Source organism: Argopecten irradians, unplaced genomic scaffold (assembly GCF_041381155.1).
Source record: "Argopecten irradians isolate NY unplaced genomic scaffold, Ai_NY scaffold_0032, whole genome shotgun sequence".
Taxonomy (NCBI): domain Eukaryota; kingdom Metazoa; phylum Mollusca; class Bivalvia; order Pectinida; family Pectinidae; genus Argopecten; species Argopecten irradians.
Window position 1 is genome coordinate 67,569 of NW_027187499.1, and position 25,683 is coordinate 93,251.

A 25,683-nucleotide genomic window follows, 5' to 3' on the forward strand; every position below is an offset into this window, starting at 1 on the left:
GTCATCGTGGCCTGAAGATTTGCCAGGAAGTCTTTCACCAGTAAGTCTTGTGGTTTTTGTATTGAGCATGTTATTCACTAAGTTTTACCAAATTCAGAAAATACACGGAAAACAATACAATGCAATTACTAAAAGATTAAACTCAGTGTCATACTTACGGTATGCTAATAAGTTTATTTTTGCAGTTATAAAGGCGTTCGTCAAACTAAATCAGCACCTCATTTAACATGAACAGCTTGGTACCAGTAATGCTACTGAGAAATTATCTGTCTTCACACTCAGACGTTGACATGTGATATGAAAACCTGCAAGTAAATCAGCTATATCATGGGATCATTGACGTGCTGAATTTTATTCTGACTTAGGGACTTTCAACAACGTTGCTGTAACCAATGTAAACCAACATGTGGTCCATCATATAGACTATTGTAAATTGCCAGACTTATATTTCATTAAACATCTTCAGTTTGCTTTGATTCTAGCTCGGATTTTTTGAAGTCTTCGTTAATTAAATTCTATGATATCATGGATTTTAAACACAATAGGCTTACCAACAAAGGATTCCTGGTGACAGCCCACAGAGAACGGTTTGCTTGGTCTGTGGCAAAACAATGGAAACTCAGGGTTGTTTATCTTGTGAACAGGATCAAGCCTATGCCCAAAGTCTTGCTATTGATCGTACAAGACAAGTATGTCAGACTCGAACGAAATATGAGTAATTGAATAATAAAAAAACTTATTTAGAGTTACTGTGACGAGTAAATTTTGATTATAACGATGAGCTGTCTGTTATTAGAGTAAAAAGATTTAGTATATTAACCTGAAAGAAAGTATTTGTTTCTGGGATAAGACATTATGCGATTTCATCTGAAATCATTACATTTGTGAATTATTTTTCCACTCTGATTAATGAACTAAAATGTATTTACTTCAAATGGCTACAGTTAGAAAAAAATATTCCATATACAAATAATCAAACATTTGCAATCATCGCATTTCATCGCTTAACATTGTATTCACTGACAGGAGAACGAGAGGACATCAGCAAGTAACCAATCAATATTTGACGATCTACCAGAAATACTTCCCAGGAAATGGTATGTTCAAAAAAATCACACAATTTTAATGAACATTTTACCAATATATTGCTAGTAATCTCAGCGCCATATCAAAAATTTGTATCACTTTTGATTTTAGAATAGTTCGTATTAATGAGGTTTATAACTTGATTGAAAATTTCCACAAGTATCAGAAATGGTCTGGAGATGGTGGTCTCACCGGACAATTGCAGGTAATGCAAAGGCCACGATCAGGTCCATAGGGTTGTTTAGTTTTGTTATAATCGCTGAAAAAGAGACATTGTGACAACGGAACAAACTTTCATAGTTTGCTTACAAGAGTTTCTTGCCGAATCATTATCTGTCATTTTATTTTTTAATATGAACATTTTGATACTGTACTAGTAAGATATTTAAAGTGTTATTTTTATCAGGTATTTTGTAATTGTGTAACGTAATAAATAAGATTATCTGTTTCCAAAATAAAAATAAGCCTAATGTTTAATATGAACTTTCATTTTATATTATATTTTTTTCCAAAAAAATGATTAAAAGCTTTAGGTTATGATATGATTATTGTAATATATTTTGTATCACACCCTCTTACACTTCGGGCTGATGTCAGGGTGTCAGGCTTGTTATTATATGCAAATTGTTTGGTAATAACCTCAACAAACATTTTGTTTTGGCAAATAAGGACTAGAATCTGCATTAATCTCTTGATTTCATATTTCATTTATTCAAAAGGCACTGAGACAGGCGAGACTTGCTGTTCTTGACAGTGCTTCTTTGGATTTACCTACAGTTGTAAGTATGTGATTCCTAGAATGACAAAGTCCACAAACAAATATCTAAACAGACTAAGGTCAGAAAACCATAAACGTGTGCCAATGATCTTCCCAAGAGCCTGACCAATGTGGTAAAAAGGACCCACAGTTGTCCAACTGTATCTCTTCAGAACTTAGTTGTTAAATTGTTCAAATGATTAAGCATAAGTCCATGGGACCGAGAAACAGAACATACATGAGTCACATGATGTAGTCGCCCTGATTTAATTTTACAGAGAACGTTACCGATTTACGTTACTTTAATCTTTTTATTATCGAAAATGGAATATATTACATATTCCAATCGAAAGGCTTAAATTGCTGCAGCAGGAGTTTAAAACTAGCAATGTAAATCAGTTAATTAATTTTTTATAAAAAATGTTTTTCTTTTCAGTCAACTGACAACAACGGTGAATACACCAGCCCTGCCCATCAGTATGTTTTTTACTTGTCGAAGATTCTACTTTCAAGATAAGCAACATGCAATTGTAGTTTTGATATATAAACAAATCAATAACGTATTTGCGTGCATCAAATAATAATCTGCGAAATATTATTGCTTAGATATTACTACATCTTCGCTATCCAAGGCTTCTGGTTCGTGGAGTGTCACGTAATCGGAAGCCTTGGCTAGCGAAGATGGGATTACTATAGCAAATCAGAACTCGACAGTTTGTAGAAAGAATGTCAAATTAAAAAGATCCTTTTGCTATGTAAAACGATTCTGTGATTAATAGGAACTAGCATAAGTAGTATTCAAGAACAAAGTTTATAAGTTGGACATCATTGCCAACATGTTGGCGGAGTCACAATAGCACATTATGTTATACAAACTAGGTATCTCATATTGAAACATCGAATTAACATAAAAAATGCCCTTCAAGTAACCAGGTTTTAGCCATTAAGAATACACTATAGCGTATCTAATGTACTAATAGGTAGCTTTAAGTAAGATATTTTATAAAAAAAAGAAAATATATTGTATAATTGAATGAATGATCTAATAATTTGGTTCTGGTATATCATAATTGTTCATTACTTGAAACAAGCTGGGGTCATTTAAAGTTGTATGGTATGAAATAGAATACAACAACATCCCATCACATTCGTCCTTCTTCGTAAAACAGTTTGCAATAGACACTACAATAAGGAAAAAAGAGATGGGGACAAAACAATACACTAATTAAAAATGTAAAAGATAGGTACTGAAAACATGTTTTACTTTTACCGTATGAAGAGGTTATATTTCTTTTAAAACTAATCATGTTCTTTGTTCCAGGCCTGAAATGACGACACTGACTTCTGTACTATCTATGTTAAAAACCCACATAGATTCAGAAGGAAGGAAAAATATCGTCAATGTCGACAGAGGTAATATATTAGATGGGGGTTGTCGCGCCTTTCAGAGGACCCGCTTCAATCATTGGGCACCTCTGTCAGTTGCCTTTGCAGGAGAACAAGGGATAGATAACGGAGGGCCAACTCGAGAATTCCTGCAGTTGACAATTGTGGCATTAAGAGATAGCAACATCTTTGAAGGTCCTGTATCATCTAAATCCTTGGCTTTGGATTATAGAGGTATGTTTTAGTTCAGATGCAATTTTTCCATCACAACAAGTTCGGGCACAAAAGGGTCACTGTAACGGGATGAGCAATTGCTGGTTTCCAAAAGAACAATAGACACAGGTTATTTACAATATATACAAATTTACATACAAAACCATTTAAATGGATATAGACATAGTTACAAAAGTATATATCGATCTCACTCACTTGCATACCTTACAAACATATATTGAAAGTCTCAGTAAAGGTCCGCTAATAATTGGATCGGCACTGTGATATGAAATTTTGTTGTTGTTTTATTTTCAGCGTTACAAAAGGGGTTGTATGAAACTGCTGGAAAAATTATTGCATACAGCTTTGTGCATGGCGGACCAAACCCAGGCTTTCTTAGTCCAGTCTTATACATCGCTATTGCCAAAGGCGTGAATCACACAGAACCTGGGATTAATGACATTATGGATTATGAGACACGTGAAATAATTAAAAAGGTTGTTAAAATATGTTATCATGTTTCGATCTGTGAATGTAAAATTTATCATAGATATAATGTTTGTAAATAGAAGATGATAAGGTATATCAATACACAATGTATATGTACGAAGGATTTTGTGAAAACTATGGAAGTGCTTTGGACATGTGTGAAGAATTGCAACATTTTAACATCATTTTTCAATGTATTATACATGTATTTATATTTGGACACCCACCCAAGATCATACTAAAGTAAGGGTATCAGTTTGGGTCGTTACATGCAAAATATTTTGCAAATTGCATATTGTATGCTATTCAGAAAATTCGATTGTTTAGGCTCATGGTAATTTCAGAGGTCAAAGTAGTAATTCTAAAGTGAATTTTTTTCAGAATTAATTCCGTCTAAAATTAAATAAAGCATAAAAATTCAAGAACTACTAAATTTGAATGCAATAAAATGATTCAACTATGGTAACGTTATGGATGTTATTTTTTTCAATTCTGAAAACTCTTTGCATGGAAAATATCATCATTTGATCAATAAAAAACAATACAAAATAATTTGCTATTGGTGCAATCGGTACTTCATTCAATATAGGACATAGTGTCACGGAATTATTTTCGGGACACAGTCAATTATTTTTTATATTTCTATCTTAAATTCCATTCAATGGTAGCAATGGTGTAAAGTAAGTAACTTTGGTAACTGAAGAAAAATACTAATTCGTCTGCTCCTGATATTTATTGAGAAAAAAAAACATTCGTCAGCGGTGGAGCATCTTTAACCTTGAGCGACACCGTACAAAATTAAAAGAAATCTTAAATGTACACAACGTGTTCAAAGTTGAGCATTCGTAAAAAGAAAAGGAAATAATAAATACAGAACAGTAGGGATTGCTATCCGAAATGGAAATCTTTAATTACATAAGCTCTGTGCTGCTGCAACTGCGTATAAAGCATCATTTTATGCCCTGTATTTCAATAATTTTCACAACTTAATGCATCAAAACTTTGAGTTTTCAATATAATACTGAAAAAAATATGATGTTAATTTTTTAACTTGAGATAAAATATCTCGGTAATCTTCTGATAAAATCATGCATACTATCTTATAAAATTTTGATGTATTTTCGATCAGCCTTGCTCAATGAATAATTAACTTATGTAGTTTGTTCTCCATTTCAGGGTTATAAAGAAAATTATTTGTACATTACTACACCTGAATAGATTTTTTTTTAACACGTGCTTCTGAGATTTCAAAATAAATTACGTATCCTATTTTTCATTTTTATCAACAAGATCGCAGATTCAATAGATCTGGCCTCATTCCAAAAAGAGCTTTTTGATATAAAGGAGACGGTGGCACTAGCAGGGTGTCTGCCATTGACATTCCGCCTCGAAGACAAACCGAAATTTGTGACGAGCATGTGCCATTTCTTAGCCATCGGCCGTGTGTCAGTGGCCCTAGAACAGTGAGTGAGAACCTTTTGAAACAAACTATATTCATGTAAACAAAGATAACTTAACTTTCATATTAACACTGATGGCCAAAGCCACCTGCTATAATTAAAGTCCCATCACCCCAGATACATACATGTAGTTACTTTTTATACAGTACTGGTTGTTCTGAAAAATGTAATTTTGGCAAGGATGTTTATGTCCATTTCTAATAGCTGTCTATGAATGATAATGCATTTTGTATAAAGGAAGATGGTCCATTTGGGCCCTCTGGCGGCCATGAACGATAACATTTACTTTTTGTTAAGGTATCCGGGGATTAGGTCATCATGACATGAAATGAAAATGAAATGGAAAATATAAGTTACTGTCAAAAAATCGATCACTATGATAAGATTTTTTATTATTCCAATTATTCAATAAATAAAGTCTATTTAGTGCCTGTTAAATGATAAAACTGTTATATTTCATGTTTCATCATTATGTGTTTCCCATGTTCCCATGTATAAAGTCATTTCATAAATTATATGAATTACACACGTTTAATATAGCCTATCTACATTGTGATTTGTTAATTCATATTGAATAGTGTTCCTACACATGGGAACCGACCTTCTTTTCAACATACGAAATTTACTACGAAAACGCAAAACAATATCCTTAATTAAAACCATCTAAATACAGAGATTCAAGATATAACTTTTATAGCATTACAAGCTACGTTCAATACGGAAAAGAATTATCTACACCAGTAATCATCAGCTAAGAAATAAATAGACAAAGATACGGCTGATGCAACACGGTGCGTAAAATCAGTATCAATTATTATTATTACCGCCTTGTGTTATGTTTTACCATTTGTTTAATTTCGATATATCTAAGCATACTAATTCATAAAAACAACAAAACTGGATCAAACAGAAATGTTACCCTTGTAATTAACCCTCTATATCTCACAAGGGCTCCGACGTGACTTTAAGCATATCCCATATCATGATAACCTAAACCCCAAGTATAAGTAAACAAAAACATTACTTACCGGTCATGAGCAACAGACGGTCCAAATGACCTCCACTTTTTATTTTTATGTATGTTTTCACAACTAGCATATCAATTAAAGCTTTGAAAGAATTACTAAAATATCATACCTGGCATCTGTTTTGGACTAGAAGTATAAAATATACCGAAAGTCTGTTTAACAATACTTTTTATTGACAGATTCCAGAAAGGATTGATGACCTGCTCTGTTCTGGAGCAAATTAGACTCCATCCTGAGATTTTTCAATCTCCATTCACAATGGAAGATGATCCATTAGACGCACTAAGCGTTGAGTCATTCTTGACCATTCCAAGTTCAGCATGGTCGGACCAAGAATCTAACAAATATAGAGCAGAGAGAAGAACCCAAGGATATTGGAGAGATTTCCTTCAAGATCTCGAAGGTTGGTTTGTAGATTTAGTGTGTTCGCTGTATATCATCATTTTTAAATGGTGGCTGAGACAGGTACATTGTAGTTACGGATTCAAGCATTCTGTCTAAATGTATACTGAAGCAATGTATATTCCACCTGTCGGGGAATAATTGTTTTCTAAACATTGTCTAGAATGCAGATGAAAAATGAGTTTTGTAAGGAACATCTTTTAACCAAAACCTATAACCTGACATTGTATAACTTTCAACTTCATTAACTGGTTTCAAAGTTATCAGGGAATCAATATGTGGCGAACGAATCTATTGCATTGGTAACCAGTCTCTCCTGCCTCAAACGCTACTACTAACAGATCGAAGTTTCAACAAAAGCCATCAATCCATGTAAATCTAATACAACATTCGGTCAGACACACTAACAAACACTATAGGCACATCCGTTTTCCATGTAAACAAAACATTGTTACAGAACGTAAATTAATTAATTGGAATATGACGAATCATTGCCTTCATTGCTTTTTGATAGCTATGTTCATTTAATCTGGAAATGAAACGCAACAAAAGTGACATAGTGTCATTGACAGTGACTGGTGATATTGATTTGATGGAATTTTATCATTTTCACATTGCTCTAATCAAACATTTACATGTAAATAGTATTTCAAATAAATTGATGTAAGATATATAATTATTTAAATATGCTAATGATAATCGTTGTTCATTGCAGAAATGGACAAACTTGAAGATCTTCTTCAATTCGTGACTGGACTCAGAACTGTTCCTATTCTCGGTATGGTTCCATCTCCGAGTACATCCTTTGGCCATTATGACCCAGATGATAGCAGGTGGCAATTTCCTATGGCAAACACCTGTGCAAATACATTGCGCATTCCAGTGGTAGAGGAATACGAAATATTCAAAACTAATATGCTGCGTACCTTGGAAATGGTTACAGCATTTACCAACGAATAGTCATTGGAGCAACAGTGATATTCTTTAAAATGAACAAAAATCACATTATGTTTTCGTTACATTTCAGTCCATATGACCCGAAGGTTCAAAATGACCATTATCATACTTCGTCCGACGTCGTGCATCGTCCGTATTTTTTCCTTCTAACGACTTCTCTCAATAACCGAAATATCCAGGGTATTCATATTACACATGCAACATGCCGGGATGATGCGCTACTAAGATTGTTCTAATTAATGACATTGACTTTTATTCAAATTCACAGAGGTCGAATTTGCTTATTATGAATAACTAAGAGACCTAAAGTCCTGATATGTGAGGGATAAATGAATACCAAATTTGTTCAAACGAATGTCATTGACCTCATTCAAAGTCACAGGGGTTAAAATGACTAAATTATTTAAAAGTCTTCTTATGAATAACTAAAAGACCTAGATACCTCATTTTGCCCTGTGACATGCTCGGATGAAGAGCTACCAAGTTTCTGTAAACGAATGTCCTTTAATCTGCATTCATCGGAAAGTCTATAACTGTTAGTGGAGGAAAGGGTGAACATTTTCACTCTATTTGATTCTTTCTATTGTTACAAAGTTGTTTTGCTTTGCTGTATTTTGACCGTCTGATGACCTTTAGGCCGATAAGCCTCTTGTTATTGAGTATTTCTATGTTTATCACACCAGGTTGATTATTATTTTAAATGGCATTTAAAACCACTGTAATAGAAAAATGAAGGTACATAGTAATGTAATAATATTACGTGCCACATATATAATTATGCAGTATTCATATTTTATGGCAGTTTTCTTATTTCAAATGTCTTAAAATATATAAATAGTAACTATACTTTCGTGTTATTCTTTGGTAGACATGGTCTTCACATTAACATTTGGTCAAGAGGATTTTGCTTTAAAATCTTATATAACATAGTTTATTTGTTATTCACATATGTCTTTTACATCCACTTTGTTTGTATATCGTGCATTTTGTTTAACTTTGTATTAATGAAAACGAACTATACAAAGAAGCTATATTCAGTTATGGAATACGGTATAATAAACATTTGTCATGGTTTATCATTGCTTCTGTTCATTTCCACATGCCTACAATGGTCTGCATTCTTCATCTCGTTTATAAGCATACTATAATCTGAAACTTTAACGGTAGTCTTTTGACATTAAGCACTGAAAGTATTGTCTGTAAAGATCTATTTGAGCTTATATAAATATTCATTGAGACTAATTACACTTTGCATTTAGCTTTTTACATCGGTACATATACGATCTCGGACGGGTTTGAACATTAGACTATTTCGATATTCATTTACAGATGTTTGTTCTTTAAAGTTATATATTAAATATAACACGATAACATGAGTAAATATTCATTGAGATTATTGCAATTTTGGCATTTAACCATGGCCAATTATAATCCTCAACATCTTACATCCGTTTGGTCTTTCAACACAACACTCGGTAATTCAGCCATTGTCTTGGCTAATGAGCATCTCCTGTAAATATTCTAAGTCAGACGTTTTGGTTTAAATGATATTTGTTATTAAGAGCGCAGCTCTATACGAAAGCCGCGTAGAGCTAAAATTCGTATGTGAGCATATGGATTCCAATACATTTTCAGTACCCCTTGGACTTTGAAATCGTGTCCCGTGGGAAAAATCTCGCGCCTTCATGCAGGCAGCTAAATTTTGATTTTCGTCATCAGCACAACGAGATTTGAAATTTTCTCTATATGCAAAAAGTACATGTGTCATCAGGACACACTTTGAAATAATATATTTACTGTAAGTAGTTTTAGTTAACTACACAAAAGACAAGAGCGGCAAAATGAATGTACCGGTCAAAATGATATACTGTATCAATCTCTCCCAGGGTCACATTCCCTACAATAGACTGGATTACCTGCCGTAGTTATTCTACTCTCCGTTAGGCTTCGCTCCGAAAATACAACGACTTAGTATTTATGAGCGCAGCCTTGCGGAGAGAATTAGTACTAAAGCAGGTAATCCAGTCTATCCCCACATTTTTTGAATGTGGGGACCGCAATGAACTCCGGGAGATATTAGTACACGGCACCGTCACCGTGACGTCAGGAAGTTTGGTGCCAAAGACTACGGACATATTCCCGCGCACTTTTTAATACAATGTATGTTGCCAAATTTAAGAGGGAGACAAGATCGAAAAAAAATATGACGACTGCTAGACACAATGTTGCAAATTAGCATTTACTAAAAATCCATGATCGGACTACAAGTTTAAACAGTTTTAATCTCGTTCTGAGATTATAATCCTAACTATACTTACATTTTTACATGTAGCTGCGCTCATGAACCTAAATAAACCATGGAAATTTGCTTAAAACACATATTTAAGACGTGTCAGATACCTTACTAAGTAAAACATATGAGTTATTGTGCAAATTTGTCAAATAAAATAATTATAATGGAAATTCCATCCTTCTGTATTTTGAACCGGCCGGTCGAATTTTGCAGACTAAAATAGTAGTGTTGAACTTTAGTGACCTCCCACAATGCACTGCTGAACGTAAACAAAATGGTGGGTCGAAAACGTGGGTGAAGCAAACACAAACGAATTTCGATAGAAAACGGATTGCGACAAGAGTCAGTAACGTGCGCGATTTGGAAAGTAGGTAAATATAAATGAATCGCTGCAATGCAAGAGACGGGAATTACTTCCCAATTAATACTTGCGTGATGTATATGTGCAATTAGGTCAAGAACTTCCCTTCGCGGTGCCCTGTCTCGTTTGACTCCTCACTTATCATTCCTACGCTTAACCCAAATTGTTTTATTACGGATATTAACAAATATTGCTTATACTTCTGATGCCAACTATCGTAAATTAAAAGTTATCTTAAAATGTGGAAAACTAATATTAATTGTTGTGTCAGCAAGTTTGTTGTTCATTATAACCTCGCTTTCGACCAGCTTTCGTTTTGTGTTCCAAAAATAGAATATGACTGTCTATTTTTATCATTTTTCGGGTAGGTATTCCCCACGTTTTCCTGTCGTTTTAGATAACCAATCATTGTAATAAGATATTCAATAAACATATGAAAACCTTATCTAAGCATACAGAACAACTTATTTTAGGTTCATGTCCCTTTAAATTCATATTAACGACTATGGAACACCCAATATAATACGATACGCTGCATTAAAGGTACATATCCACGAAGCAAAATATGACATAAATGTATTGTTTTACATTCCTTATGAAACATATAATAATGACAATAATAATATTGACATTAAAAGTAGTTTAATTGATGCCCTTGATCAATACGATTAAGCATGTACAACATGTACGCTGTACCCATACCTGAGCCAAAGTCACGCGCGTTAAACAAATACATTACATAACTACAGAAGGAGCTGATGAAATTATTCTTTGACAAAAATATGCCTCTAATAAAGTAAATACACTTTTGTACGGGGGATTTGAGTAGTTCTACTCAAAAAAAATCTTTACTACACTGGCAAGGCCAGGGTTTGGCATATGGCGGGCAGTAAGCGAGTTTGAGCATTTCACATACATTTCACTACAGTGAACTTTTCTGGCATAAATAGAAGTAAAACCAACTTCTCTAATTTCTATTACAACTGGTTCGTTTCCTATATATGTGCAAATTTCAATGAACTGTTAGACTGAATTGTTCCTTTATCAAGAATCTTTTTCATTAGGGCTTTGGGGTTTATAAGTGTAACGTCCTATTAGCAGTCAGTGTCATGTAAGGACGTGCCAGATTTGTTGGTGGAGGAATGCCGCCGGAGTTCACGGAAGATACCACCGAACTGCAGTCCGTACCTGGCAACTACCCCACATGGGATACGAACTCGCGTATTGTCTAGAAATATTATCTAGACAGGACGTTTTACGGATGACGGTTTGACCAGTAAGAATATGCCATGGCAACTTAAGAATGTCGTCAGTGTTTATTATATTTAGACAAGACGTTTTACGGATGATGGAATATTGATTTATACTGCATCTTTGCAATTTTTACCAAGACGACTGATTTCTTCTTGTAGAGAAATCGTTTTGAAGCAAAATCGACATATGCTGTCGAAACGTCTGTCGACTTGTGTGTAAGATGTAGCGTTTTTTTCATGGTATGACGAAGTCTATAAGATGTGATGTTACAATACATTGTGCCACGTCGCTATTTAATCAGTAGTAAAGTAGCGATATATAAAGGCAAAAGGTGACCCTTATACGTTTTCATAAAATACAGATATGATTAATTTTCGTTTTTTTTTCGGGGCGAAAAAAAGACGAACAGACGAAATGGCACAAATCAGCCACCGTAATTAAGCTAACCAGAAAAGCAAACCAGATTATAAAACAATTACGTTTCATCTTCTTATGCACAGTTTCTGATGTCGGTCAAGTGAAGCGATTCTGATTTTCAATATTACATGAAATGTTACATGCCGTTGATATGTGGCGATTCTTTCAGAATACATGATTTGAAGATATGACAGCAGTATTTTTAAGTTGGTCAAAAATCCAATATGGCCGTTATGACATCATTTCCGGTTTCAATCACAAGTCAATACCTCGTTAACGACTTGACCCTTTTTCATTCTTGTATATGTTCTGTTGAATCAGAAATGGAACAAATAACTAATGTAACACTTTTCTGTTAAAACGTCAACTTCTGGTTGGAAATCAGGGTCAAAGTTGAAAAGTGCATTTTTTTCGAGAAAGAAAACCACATTCAAAATCTTCGTCTCAACTTATTATGCAGGTAGCATGCTAGAACAAATGGCTACCATGTTTGTTTATAAGAATTACCTTGACCTACATAGAAGGTCGCATGGGCCAAAAAACTCTTAAATATTGAAACGACTTCGTAAAGTTCTGGAATGCCTAGAGACCTATAAACGGTTACTAAATTTGTTACTATGAATGATCATGACCGAAATTTCCTGTTGGTGGAAAGTCCGTCAAATTGTCCATAGAAAATTTCTAGATTCCAATGATTGTTTCACGTTAAAAATTTCAACCTTTTTTTACAGTTGTTATATAGAACAAATTCGCAAACTTTCACCTAAGTGGTATGGGGGAAATCTGCTCCTTCGACCTAAATGCCACCGTTTTCATAAACCAAAAATAAATACACAAATTGGTGGTAAACTGGTTTCTAGATACACAAGATATATCTAACAAATTACCGTCATTTCACACTAAAACAACTAACTTATTATAGCTACATGTAAGTTAAACTGTAAATTTACCCGTACATCATGTACACGAACATGCTAGTTTATTCAACAATAGTTTTTTGTAAGTATGGAATATTCTTCTCGTAACAAGACGAACATTTTCAGTTTTTATCTTCTTTGTGATTTACTATTCAGCTTTCGTACACCCTTCTTCTCGTTAAAACATCGCGTATGAAATGGCGGCAATTTACAGCTTTTTTTTAAATATTATACCGACAGATGTTGATATGATATATTAAAACAATTGTTTCTTTTAAGACTACAAATTGACTCTTAACTATATAATTCAATACTGATTCTAGCTTTACCGTTTTTTATTAAATAAGCACACTTTTACATATTACAATGCAAGTCATAATTGGCTAGAAGTACATGCCATTCACATAAAACATAATCCCATTATTATGTAATAGGCGTGTAGTAAACCCAAATAAGTCGTAGGCAAACGTTTGTAGAATTTGGTTCACGTGTTTTTAATTTTTCCATGGTCATGGCAATATCATCTCGATACTGTGTTATGGCCAGCACTATTTGTCAACTGTTCTTTTACAAAATTTTAATTTGTTTCATAGAAAAAAATCTTGAAACAGAACAACCTACGATATCAGCAATTGGCGAATATGATTCAAAATTGCACAAACTGTTGTATCGTCCTTTACTATCCATAAACTCATGTACTTGCAATTTCTCATTCTAATACAACAAGTCAGTTAATCAGTAACTACAGTGATACAATTGTATACAGTGTAAAATCCTTTTACTTTAATTTTATAAATAAATAGTATTTCAATATCTATGATTTTTTCCATTTCTTACATGCACAACATAGTGTATACTTATTTGTTGTGATATGAAATTTTATTATCAACATTTTATTATTCTATTAAATTAATATGTAGACTTATGTTTCCGGCAATATTTACACGTACATTGTCATTTTATTATTTTGTTTATTACATCATCCATTCCTAATTAACACCTCAGCATATCACATATACATATACTCTTAGTATTGTATTTTGAGTAAGAAAAGTGTCTTTCTGACTTCTTTTCTAATTAGTAGTTATCTGATGAAGTAATTGGTATTTGCTGTCATGAAACAGACTTATCGTTGTGCCGTCCAATTTTCATCTGAAACCGCAAGGCATCGTGAAAGCATGCATGTTATATGTTAGTCAGAGATACATGTATGTACTTAGACAATGTCTGGTTTAGGCCTAAATCAGACATCTAGCTGTCATTATGACCAAGTCTGGTGTCGGGCTAGTTATATGTACATAAGAGGGAACTATATGATATAGTATTTGAAATAAAAACTTCTGTTTAATACATAACGTGTATCTGTCTATAGACAAAACAAGAGGCCCAGAGGGCCTGTATTGCTCATCTGGTTTGTAATGCCAAGTAATGTTCTAAATACAGGTTCATTGTTTCTTTTCTGAAGGAATTCGAATATTTACCTCTAATTCACCTACTGGGCCCTACCCATCCTGCCCCGGGGGGTCAGAGCCAACATTTATAGAAGTTCTGTTCCCCTTCCCCCATGGATGTTTGTGGCCAAATTTGGTCACAATCCATGCAGAACTCTAGGACAAGTAGCGATTTATAGGATTTACCTCTATTTCCCCTATTGGGCTCCACCCCTCCTGCCCCCGGGGAGTCAGAGCCAACATTTATAGAAGTTCTGTTCCCCTTCCCCAATGATGTTTGTGGCCAAATTTGGTCACAATCCATGCAGAACTCTAGGACAAGTAGCAATTTATAGGATTTACCTCTATTTCCCCTATTGGGCCCCGCCCCTCCTGCCCCCGGGGGGTCAGAACCAAACTTTATACAAGTTCTGTTCCCCTTCCCCCAGGGATGTTTGTGGCCAAATTTGGTTACAATCCATGCAGAAACTCTTAGGACAAGTAGCGATTATATGATTTACTCTATTTCCCCTATTGGGCCCCGCCCCCTCTGCCCTCGGGGGGTCAGAGCCTAACTTTATACAAGTTCTGTTCCCCTACCCCCAAGGATGTTTGTGGCCAAATTTGGTTACAATCCATGCAGAACTCTAGGACAAGTAGCGATTTATAGGATTTACCTCTATTTCCCCTATTGGGCCCCGCCCCTCCTGCTCCCGGGGGGTCAGAGCCAAAACTTTATACAAGTTCTGTTCCCCTTCCCCCAAAGATGTTTGTGGCCAAATATTGGTTTTGCAATCCATGCAGAACTCTAGGACAAGTAGCGATTTATAGGATTTACCTCTATTTCCCCTATTGGGCCCCGCCCCCTCCTGCCCCCGGGGGGTCAGAGCCAAATTTTATACAAGTTCTGTTCCCTTCCCCCAAGGATGTTTGTGGCCAAATTTGGTTACAATCCATGCAGAACTCTAAGACAAGTAGCGATTTATAGGATTTACCTCTATTTCCCCTATTGGGCCCCGCCCCTCCTGCCCCCAGGGGTTCAGAGCCAAACTTTATACAAGTTCTGTTCCCCAACCCCCAAGGATGTTTGTGGCCAAATTTGATTGCAATCCATGCAGAACTCTAGGACAAGTAGCGATTTATATGATTTACCTCTATTTCCCCTATTGGGCCCCGCCCCTCCTGCCCCCGGGGGGTCAGAACAAAACTTTATACAAGTTCTGTTCCCCTTCCCCCAAGGATGTTTGTGGCCAAATTTGGTTACAATCCATGCAGAACTCTAGGACAAGTAGCGATTTATAGGATTTACCTCTATTTCCCCTATTGGGCCCCGCCCCTCCTGCCCTCGGGGGGTCAGAGCCTAACTTTATACAAGTTCTGTTCCCCTACCCCCAAGGATGTTTGTGGCCAAATTTGGTTACAATCATGCAGAACTCTAGGACAAGTAGCGATTTATAGATTTACCTCTATTGGGGGAGGCCCCGCCCCTACTGGTCAGAACCCCGCCCCTTCCCCCTACAAATTCCGGGGATTTCAGAACCGGAAACGGATTATAACAAGCCATCTCATGTTCCCCTTCGGGCCCCAAGGATAAATCTCCATAAAAAGTTAGGAAACAAGTATTTTTACGGCTCGTTTGATCAAATGTCGTAAATGTAAATAAAGGGACTGACTCATACCGGGCGGTACTATTGATCGTTCAATGGACGAATGGAAGGATGTTATAGTCCCTCTGTACACACATTTATATCTTCATCTCCAACTGCAACTGTCCTGTCTAGCTCATTCTGCAAAAAAGAATTTCATGTATGTTAATAGTAATAAGTATGTGTAAATACTATTTTGTGAACTGCTAACACACGCGTATCAATTTTGCATGCATAAAACTACATGGCTTTGTTGAAACGATATCGACAGTTGGTTGGAAAAATCGTCCAAGAATGATAAATAGAAAGTCAAACTGAAACATGGTTGCTCCGGTAACAATTGGGAAAAGGATTTAGCTGAGCACAGGGATCTGAAAATTAGTCACATTTTGTATCAATTTAGACTCACCAGAGTGCCCGTTTTACAAATCATATTGTACATGGTACTATGTACTCGTATATCAGGTAGAAAGATTTTACCGGGTATTGCTCTTGACCCATAGAACGTCTAAAATGGTCTATGAGCACTCTGATGAGTCCTAATTGATTTACATTGAAATTAATTCTCAGAACCATATGGATCCGAGATCAACGATGATACATTTGGTAGCCTTCACTTCATCACATGGTGACGAAACTAGCGTACGAGTGCACCGGGTTTTTCTGCTCTAAGATACTTCGTTAAAGATGCTCCACCGCCGACAGAGCATAAATGATATTCATCATTTGAACAAAAATTGGTGTTTAATCGTGTATATATATATATGTCTAATTAACACAAAAAATAAAATAAAATAATTTATTTCGCCTTCGGTTCATGCGCAAAGTAGTACTTCATTCCATATAGGATATACATGTAGTGACACGGAATTTTTTCGGGATGCAGTTAACTATTTTTCAATTTTTTAACTTGAAGTAAAATTAGAAGTTCAAACTTTTCAATGGTGGTAACGGTGTAAAGTAAGTTACTATTGTAACTGAAGACAAATACTAAATCGTCTGCTCCTGTTTTTGATAGTGAAATAATACCGCTTGTCAGCGATGGTGCATCTTTAAAAGTTAGATGCTAGAGAATTTCCAGCTATCAATCCCTGTTTCGCCACCGTATATGAACATGTAACTTAGTGGAAACTTAAAGACCGCGGTACACGCATGTACCACAGGGATCTGAGAATTAGTTACATATTATATAATCATGGACCCACCAGAGTGCCTTAAGACCATTTTTAGACGTTTTAGAGGTCTAGATCAAAAAACGATAAAAACATACTCTTCATTGTACTATATATACGAGTTGCCGATATAATTTTCACACCCCACCCTCACTTACTCGCTTAAAAGGGGACATGATATCACGTCAAAATACCAATGATTAGCACCACAATGTGTAAACGATTTGATTTACCATAACAGAAAAAAACTTTCGATAATGATTTATCAATTATCAAGTACAATATTTACTACTTGTCGAATCATTATTATATAACAATGACGGTTGTAGTTCGAATTTTTATGATTTTGAGAGATACAGAGGAAATTAATATTTCATTTAAATTACGCAGTCAAATATTATCAAACATAATTATACCCCACAAAACGCGTTTGTGGAGGATATTAATTTGGGCTCCGTCCGTCCGTCCGTCGTCCGTCCGTTCGTCCGAGATTCTTTTCCGGGCTGTAACTCAAAAACCTTTAAACGCAGCTCATTGAAACTTTCTGTAAATCATACATGTGCCCTAGTGATGCCTTTTGCTATTGTAGACATTCCATGTTCGGTGTTTTTCTATTACCATAGATACTTGGTGAAAGATACCAAATTACTGTTTCCTTTTGTTTGCCGACTATAGCTCAAAAACTTTTCAGCGTACATGTAGCTCTTTGAAACTTGCAGACAAGTGCCCTAGTGGTGCCTTTCGCTATTGTGGACCCTCCATGTTCGGTATTTCTTTCTGTTACCATGGAAACTTAGTCAAAAATACCAAATTACTGTTTCTTTTTGTCACCTGCTGTTTTTTTTTTTTCTTCAGTTTTACAATACATTTTTTAGTTATACTTTAATACTTTGAGCTTGAGATATACCTGTATCAGTGTTTTCATACCAACACGTGGCAAGGGGGATAATGCCACGCTTTGCGGCTTCTTGATGATGTTTTGAATACAGAATTGCTAAATCAACGGTCATTTTTATCATTTTGTAAATGATACGTACTATCTTTAAGAAGGTCTATTAATTATAAAGCTTAACGTATTTTTCTTAAAGTGATCAATAGTGACATATGCAGAAATATTACACGGGGAAACCACTGAATATCAGCCGGATTACTATTTCATGTGATAAATATTGACGTTATTTCAACATACATTACATACATATTGTACATATTCTACGCACATACAAATGAATCACTTAAAATAATTACCTGCACAAGAGCCATAAAGCAGAACTGCAACAGATTATCCAAGAAGTTGCCGCTGTATTTCCCTTCTTCTTCAAGAGTCTTGAAGAAATCAATCCAGTACTGGATACATTCTTTCCTCAAAAATCCCCACCAACTTTCAATTCTTTGATTTGCAGTGCTTGCCCCAGCAATGTATGGTGTCCTTGTCTGATTGTTACGATGGAAAAAAATCTGGAAATCGCGCAACTTTCCATTTTCAGTACCATGATCAGTTCTGATTATACAAGGAGTACCAGAACATTCTTTTACTGCCTCCAAAAAGTATCCTCCAACTATTTTTGGATCGTTGTTAGAATAATACACGTTCATCCAGATAATCTGCCTCGAATACCCATCTATGCATCCATGAATGCACATACCAAAAGGTTTGATTTTATCATAGCCGTCTATATGCCAAATATAATTAGGCCCCTTTGCAAAATAGGCCCTACGCGTTAGACGGCGAGATAGTTTCTACACCAACAGGGTCTATTTCTCTTAGGATTAGACGTACGTCTTCTTTTCTAACGCTTAGTCCCATTTGTTTGCATTTTTCGTACATAATTCTATATCCATGAAGTTTTCCCGAATTCCGAAGCTCGTTACTCACCGTCGAAACAATTTCACCTAAATCAGTATATTGTCTTCGGCGCAAATTCATACCCACAAGTTGTCTTTTCAGCTGTCTCTCACTAATAATAAAGTTATGTCTCTCAAACAAAAGAGCCACTATATTCCTGTATGTTAATCCAATGTCAAAGTATAGTTTTATCAGAAAGTCACGTTCATTCGTATCCGCCATAGCTAACTGATATAGATAAAGCTAGAACATTCAGCTCAGATAAGTAAACGGACGAATTGACAAACCGTGTGCACGGATTGGTAAACCGTGCACTCAAATTAGTAAACCGTGCGGACGGATTGTCTAACCGTGTGCACGGATTGTCAAACCGTGTGCGCGGATTGATAAACCGTGCGGACGGATTGACAAACCGTGTGCACGGATTGGTAAACCGTGCACTCAAATTAGTAATCCGTGCGAACGGATTAGTAATCCGTGCGAACGGATTGGCAAACCGTGCGGACGGATTGACAAACCGTGTGCACGGATTAGTAATCAGTGTGCACGGATTCACAAACCGTGTGCACGGATTAGTAATCCGTGTGCACGGATTGACAAACCGTGTGCACGGATTAGTAATCCGTGCGAACAGATTGACAAAACGTGTGCACGGATTGACAAACCGTGCGGACAGATTGACAAACCGTGTGCACGGATTCACAAACCGTGTGCACAGATTAATAAATATATTTCCATGTCCCTTCGCGGGCTCCGTACTTTACTGATAGTCTAATAAAAGGAAGCAACAACATTAAAACAATAATGGCTTTAATGGATACCACTTCCAGAGTACATCTATTAACTGTACCAGACCTGTATCTATCAATTGAAAATTGAGAATACAACAAAAATGAGTGTTGCAAATGTCATGAGATATATAGGTCCAAACCCAAGTTGTTGAAAAGAAAGGGAAAATGGGGTTAGGACACATGTTAACGAGGAAGAGGTAAACAAAAGAGGTTCATGGCGTTGATACGTTTGCTCTTATCAGTGTCAATATAGCGTTTATAGCAAAGGGGGTGACCTTGCTGTGAACGGGGAAGAACAATTTCAATAGGAACAGCTCTAAATTGCATGGTCTATACAACTTTTAAAGACAATAACATACCCCATGGGTGAGACAACAAATCCAGACACTGAACATGACGGGATGGGTCAAATACACCTTTAACTAAGAAATTATTAGGTCTCAAAAAACCAAAGAAACCAACAAGGCAGGCTGCCCAAAAAACATAGTTGTCTTTACAAGTAAAATCTAAAATATCGTGAATCTCTAACAACAAACGGGCAGTTACTGGGGACTTACATGATTGTGATGTGCCAATTTCTCTCTTAACACCCGTTAAGACATGATTTACATGCCAGGTTGTAGTAGGATCAGGTAGATTTTCAGACTTGTGCAAGACTGATATAATATTTAAGTAAGATTTTATACTGCTAAATTTGAATTTTTTCACATCAACCAAATAGGCGACATACATTTCTACAGTCTCTATATCTGCCGGAACACTTGCTAACTTATGGGTCTAAGTCTCTGATGTGGAACTAGCCCACCCCTTCTTTTTCAGTCTTTCACACCGTGTTTGAGTCTCTCTGTCTGGGGATCCGCGTAATCCCCACCTATAACATAGAAAAGAAGGGGAAACATGCTTTAACAGCTCATCGGCAGTAAAGTCAATAAGGTTATAACTAGTCACAACACTATACAAGCGAGAAAGCTGACCTTGCTCATGAAGGCGAGAAGCACTATCTGCGATAGTATTAAATCGTCCATTTATGAATTTTGCTTTGATTTTGAAATTATAATATGCAGGTATCCAAAATAACAATCTTAAACAAAACATAAGTACACTATTCTTAGAGGACCCTTTGTTGAAAATGCTCATGGTGGTCATATTGTCCGTTGACACAATCACAGTTTTATTACACCACCAAGGGGCCCAACGTAAAGCTGATAATACGACAGCCATTGTTTCTTTAATATTAATATGTTCGGAGGACATCACTGGCAGGTCTAATTCCCAATTGACATAAAAGTAATCACCATTAAAGTACCCTGCGCATCCTTTATCACACGCGTCTGTCTGTAGGCCTGTTACAGGTGTTGACTCTATAAAGCGGACACAACCATTAAAAGTTGACATAAACGTTATCCACCAGTTTAAGTAGGAGAAAAAACTCATTATTAAGTTTAACTTTTGCATTAGAACTTTTATATTCACTTGGAATCAAATTTAGCATACGTCTGAGAAAAGGTGCGGCCTCCCTTTATCACTAAAACATGCCCAACTGAGCTTTCCACATAAAGATTCTAGTTGTTTGACACTTGCACGCTTTTTTTCCAACAAACGTATATAGTAAGTTTTGAAATTCTGTCATTTTTTTCCTGCGGTTAACTCAATGTTAGTTCCGTCGTGTTGATTAAGACTCCAAGGAAGATAAGCTGCTGACTAGGACCTTCGACTTTGTTCCACGATATATTGAAGCCCAATTTTCTCAGAGTTGAGATGAGTAATCGAAGACCTCTACTGCATTGTTCAAAAGTGTTTTCGATAATCAGAAAATCGTCTAAATATGCGATAACTGTCACATTTAAATGGACTTTCATGATATGACACACAGACGAACTCAGCTTTTGAAAGATTTTAGGGCTTTTGGCATGCCCAAAAGGTAATTTTGTGTCATACTATATATGATGGTGATGTTTCTCCTTAAACGTCCACTTTAAGCCTGTGAGAGTATAATCTGAAGGATGAATTTTTACTGAGCGGTTGCAGGTAGGGCGTTAGAATTGTACCTGCTGCCCCTATTGCATGATCGTAAAAGGCGACTAAATTTAGGATCTTATCTTTTCTCTTCTTCCTAACTGACTTAATCTTTCCTAATGCCTCCCTTGGCACCGCCTCACTTTTGGCCTTGAGTTGAGCGTTCGCCCTGTGAGGAAGGCTCTGGGTTCTGTCCCCTGGCCGAGACACACCAAAGTCCGTAAAAGTGGTAGTTTCTGCTCCTGCTTAGCGCTCAGCAAAAAGGGAGTGGGACGACTGGTTCGCCCGTTGTCAGTATAATGTGACCGGGTGGGGGTGTGTTGCTTGGTGTCCTCGGCGGCATGCTTCAGTGATATAGCACTATAAAAAGGGCAAAAGTTCCACTATACAAGAAGACACAACATGAATATACCGCAGTCTCCCGAAACATCGCACCTCGCACAACATACAAGCAACACACCGCATACATGGGAGGCCGTCCTTACATGACCATAGCTGTTAATAGGACGTTAATTAATCAAACAAACAAACAAACAAACTGAGCGGTAGGCACTTTTGAAATCCACTTTTGCTAAGAAATCACCTGGTTTAATGATAGAAATAGCACTTTTTAAATCCATATAAGAACAATCTGTATCCGAGGTATAAGAATTTAAGCATGCATGTATAGGCCGACTAGCATCATGAATTAAACGAACATCCCCGTTAGCTTTAGGGACAGCTCCAAGCGAACTAATTATTGTCGGTTTTTTATCTGTTATTACGTAATTTTTAGCGATAACTCTGTGAGTATCTGATCTTCAACTTTTTCATTACATAAAGCAGCTGAGGCATAATTGTCCCTTACGACTTCTTGGTATGGACCAAATTTTGAAGTAAGCTTAAATCCATCACGTATACCAACTAAAAGTTCCTCCCTATCCTCACAGTCATTGGGGAGAAGTTCTTCCCACGCCCCATGTTTAAGACAGTTTGTACAGTCTACTGCTGAGCTGGCCCGTTTTTGGAGTCCCTATGACAGTGGGGTAAGATTTGGAAGTGTCTTGGGAGTGGTTAACGGCCGAATGAACACTTGAAAGGCAAATGGCACAATTATGTGCCATCCTACTTGTCGGTCGCGTACACATGTTACTGTTGAAGCTACGACAGATTTCTTTCCCGTTAGGCAGGAAGGGACCCTTCATACGTCGATCCGGTGCACTGTTGTGATATGGGGTTTGAATGTCAGCCTCTTGAAATGCCCTAGACGTGGCATTAGAGGATTTATGAACTAGGTTGAATTCCCGTAGATCTTGTCTGTATGTCCCCCACTCAAAATGCTCCCTGGCTTGTTGTTCTCGATATTCCTTATCATAAAGGAGCACGGAAAACCAAACATACTTGGACGCGAGCCGGAAAATGTCAGCTGTATACTTTAAGTATGGCGCAGAATTGGGGAGATTGCCTGATTTTGTTAGGGCATTCATTATTTGAATGTTCGCGAACCCCCATTGTTCTAGTGTCACTTTTTCCAAAGTACGAGTTTTACCTATTCTCACCTCCATATTTTGCCTTGATTCACAGTGTCATATTGGGGAATAGGGTCCTGCCAGATATGGTCTACGATTTTTAAACATTTTCGCTGTTCGTTGTTATTGTTCAAATTGTTCAATATCAACTCACCGACACTGGCAACGGCTCCACTCTCGTGACCTTGACCGTGATCCCTAGAATTGTCTGGTGTCACGTAATCTTTTGCGAGTTCGGTTCGTATTTTTTCCTTTTCTTCATTAATTTTTCTTCGTATCATAATTTTTTCTCTGTCAATTTTTATCCTTTTCAGTTCGCTTTGCAGTTGTTGTAGCTCTTCGTCGTCATGATCGTCCACGTGGTCGCCATCACTCCCCGGCATGGGTCCATGTTCTGGCATCGTCAAAGATTCATGGAAAACGTCTTCCGTATCACTTTCGCGGGATTCTTCTTCGTTTTGAAGGGCGTCGATAAATCCTTTTAGTCTTGCTCCCGCTCCTGTTCGCTTGGGACGAGCCCCGCCGTTACCTTCAGCCATATTTCAGCAAAAATCAATCAGCCTTTAGCGTGGCTGTTGAAGCACATGTCAATTGAAAACGAGGCGCGGTAAAACATTGCGGAAGTACATCAATTTTACAAGCACTATAAATACAGAATGCGGGAAAATAGCGAAACGACAATACTAAAATTATATTTACATGGAAATATTAACGTCCTATTAACAGCTATGGTCATGTAAGGACGGCCTCCCATGTATGCGGTGTGTTGCGTGTATGTTGTGCGAGGTGAGTGTACTGGGAGACTGCGGTATGTTCGTGTTGTGTCTTCTGGTATAGTGGAACTTTTGCCCTTTTTATAATGCGGGAAAATAGCGAAACGACAATACTAAAATTATATTTACATGGAAATAACACATTATATGACCCTTGGGTCTCACGTTTCCCCTTGGGGAGGGGGTCAAGTTTACTATAGTTCATATAGGTTAAATACATTTATGAGCATGTATGCTCAATGTTCTTAGGAAATGAGTCAAACTTGGTTATAATTATAACCCCGAGATAGCATTTTAATACCATATCCATATTGGTCGAAAGGGGTCACACAGGCTAAAACTTCAAATAACTTTTTCTAAAATTCTGGAAATGTTAGAATCAAAAATACTCTTTATTGATGGAAAAGTCTTAATGTGTTTTATGAAAACTGTGAATTATAATACCCTGGGGTCTCACGTCTCCCCTTGGGGAGGGGGTGATTTATGAACATTTTTTGCTCAATTTTCATAGGAAATGAGTCAAACTTGATTAGAAATATTAGCCTGTGTTATAGTATTTTGACATTCATATCAGTCCTCGCTGACCCCCTGGTGGACCAGAGGGTCGGAACCAAACAGGGTAAAAAATCTTCTGAGTTCAAAGGTTTGATGGAAGCAAATGCTCTACATAGATTAAAAAGTCAAGTTTATAAAATAACAGACCGATTTCAAGGACCAATATATTAGAGTTTATATGTCTGTTTCATTCTCAACGAACTCGGGTGACCGTTAAGGCCAATGGGCCCCTTGTTTTGTTTAGTTTTCAAATTAGTTCCTTCTACACGTGTGCACGATGTTACCATGTCGAAGTTGAATTATGATCTAAGTTCATTTTGTTAAAGATGCTCCACCGCTGACAAATGGTATTTTTTCACTATCAAAAACATGAGCAAACGATTTAGTATTTTTCTTCAGTTACAAAAGTTACTTACTTTACATCATTACCACCAATGAAAAGTTTGAACTTCTAATTTTACTTTAAGTTGAAAATATAAAGATATAATTAATTGCATCCCGAAAAAATTCCGTGTCACTGTACCCTATATATGGAATGAAATACTGATTGCGCATGCACCAAAGGCAAAATATATTATTTTATTATAATTTTTGTGTTAATTAGACATATATATATACGATTGAACACCAATTATTGTTCAAATGATGAATGTCATTTATGCTCTGTCGGCGGTGGAGCATCTTTAAGGAAAATGTAGGTAATTTTAATAATACAAAGATGAAGTGCCTGATTGCCGAAGATGCAAATTCTATATTAAATCAGTAAGAAATAAAAATCCAGAAAAAAATCCAGAATAACTTGCATTGGTTTTATTTGTAGCATGCATGGCGATAGGCGATCAATGTTTACTTTTTTCGGAAAACTAGTTGCATATGTCAATAATCTAATCTTATTTTCCAGACCTGACACTATATAGTGTGCCTTG

General features: G+C 36.4%; 1 protein-coding gene and 1 pseudogene across 1 annotated transcript; one reads left to right on the forward strand and one right to left on the reverse strand.

The window, feature by feature from the left end:
* Positions 1-525: 525 nt before the first annotated feature.
* LOC138311486 (G2/M phase-specific E3 ubiquitin-protein ligase-like) lies at positions 526-7,781 on the forward strand. The gene is made up of 9 exons (XM_069252817.1): positions 526-689; positions 1,198-1,291; positions 1,806-1,865; positions 2,280-2,320; positions 3,165-3,463; positions 3,758-3,939; positions 5,222-5,394; positions 6,599-6,822; positions 7,537-7,781. Exons 1-9 carry the CDS (start codon positions 526-528, stop codon positions 7,779-7,781), a joined length of 1,482 nt encoding a protein of 493 aa, XP_069108918.1.
* A 12,307-nt stretch (positions 7,782-20,088) lies between these two features.
* Positions 20,089-22,881, reverse strand: LOC138311488 (uncharacterized; annotated as a pseudogene).
* Positions 22,882-25,683: the final 2,802 nt, after the last annotated feature.

Excerpts from the sequence above, each read along its gene's own strand:
- LOC138311486 (XM_069252817.1), top strand. The coding sequence starts at position 526 with ATGGATTTTAAACACAATAGGCTTACCAACAAAGGATTCCTGGTGACA. Across the intron at positions 690-1,197 it reads CTATTGATCGTACAAGACAA|AATAGTTCGTATTAATGAGG; the intron begins GTATGTCAGACT and ends TTTTGATTTTAG. Across the intron at positions 6,823-7,536 it reads TTTCCTTCAAGATCTCGAAG|AAATGGACAAACTTGAAGAT; the intron begins GTTGGTTTGTAG and ends TGTTCATTGCAG.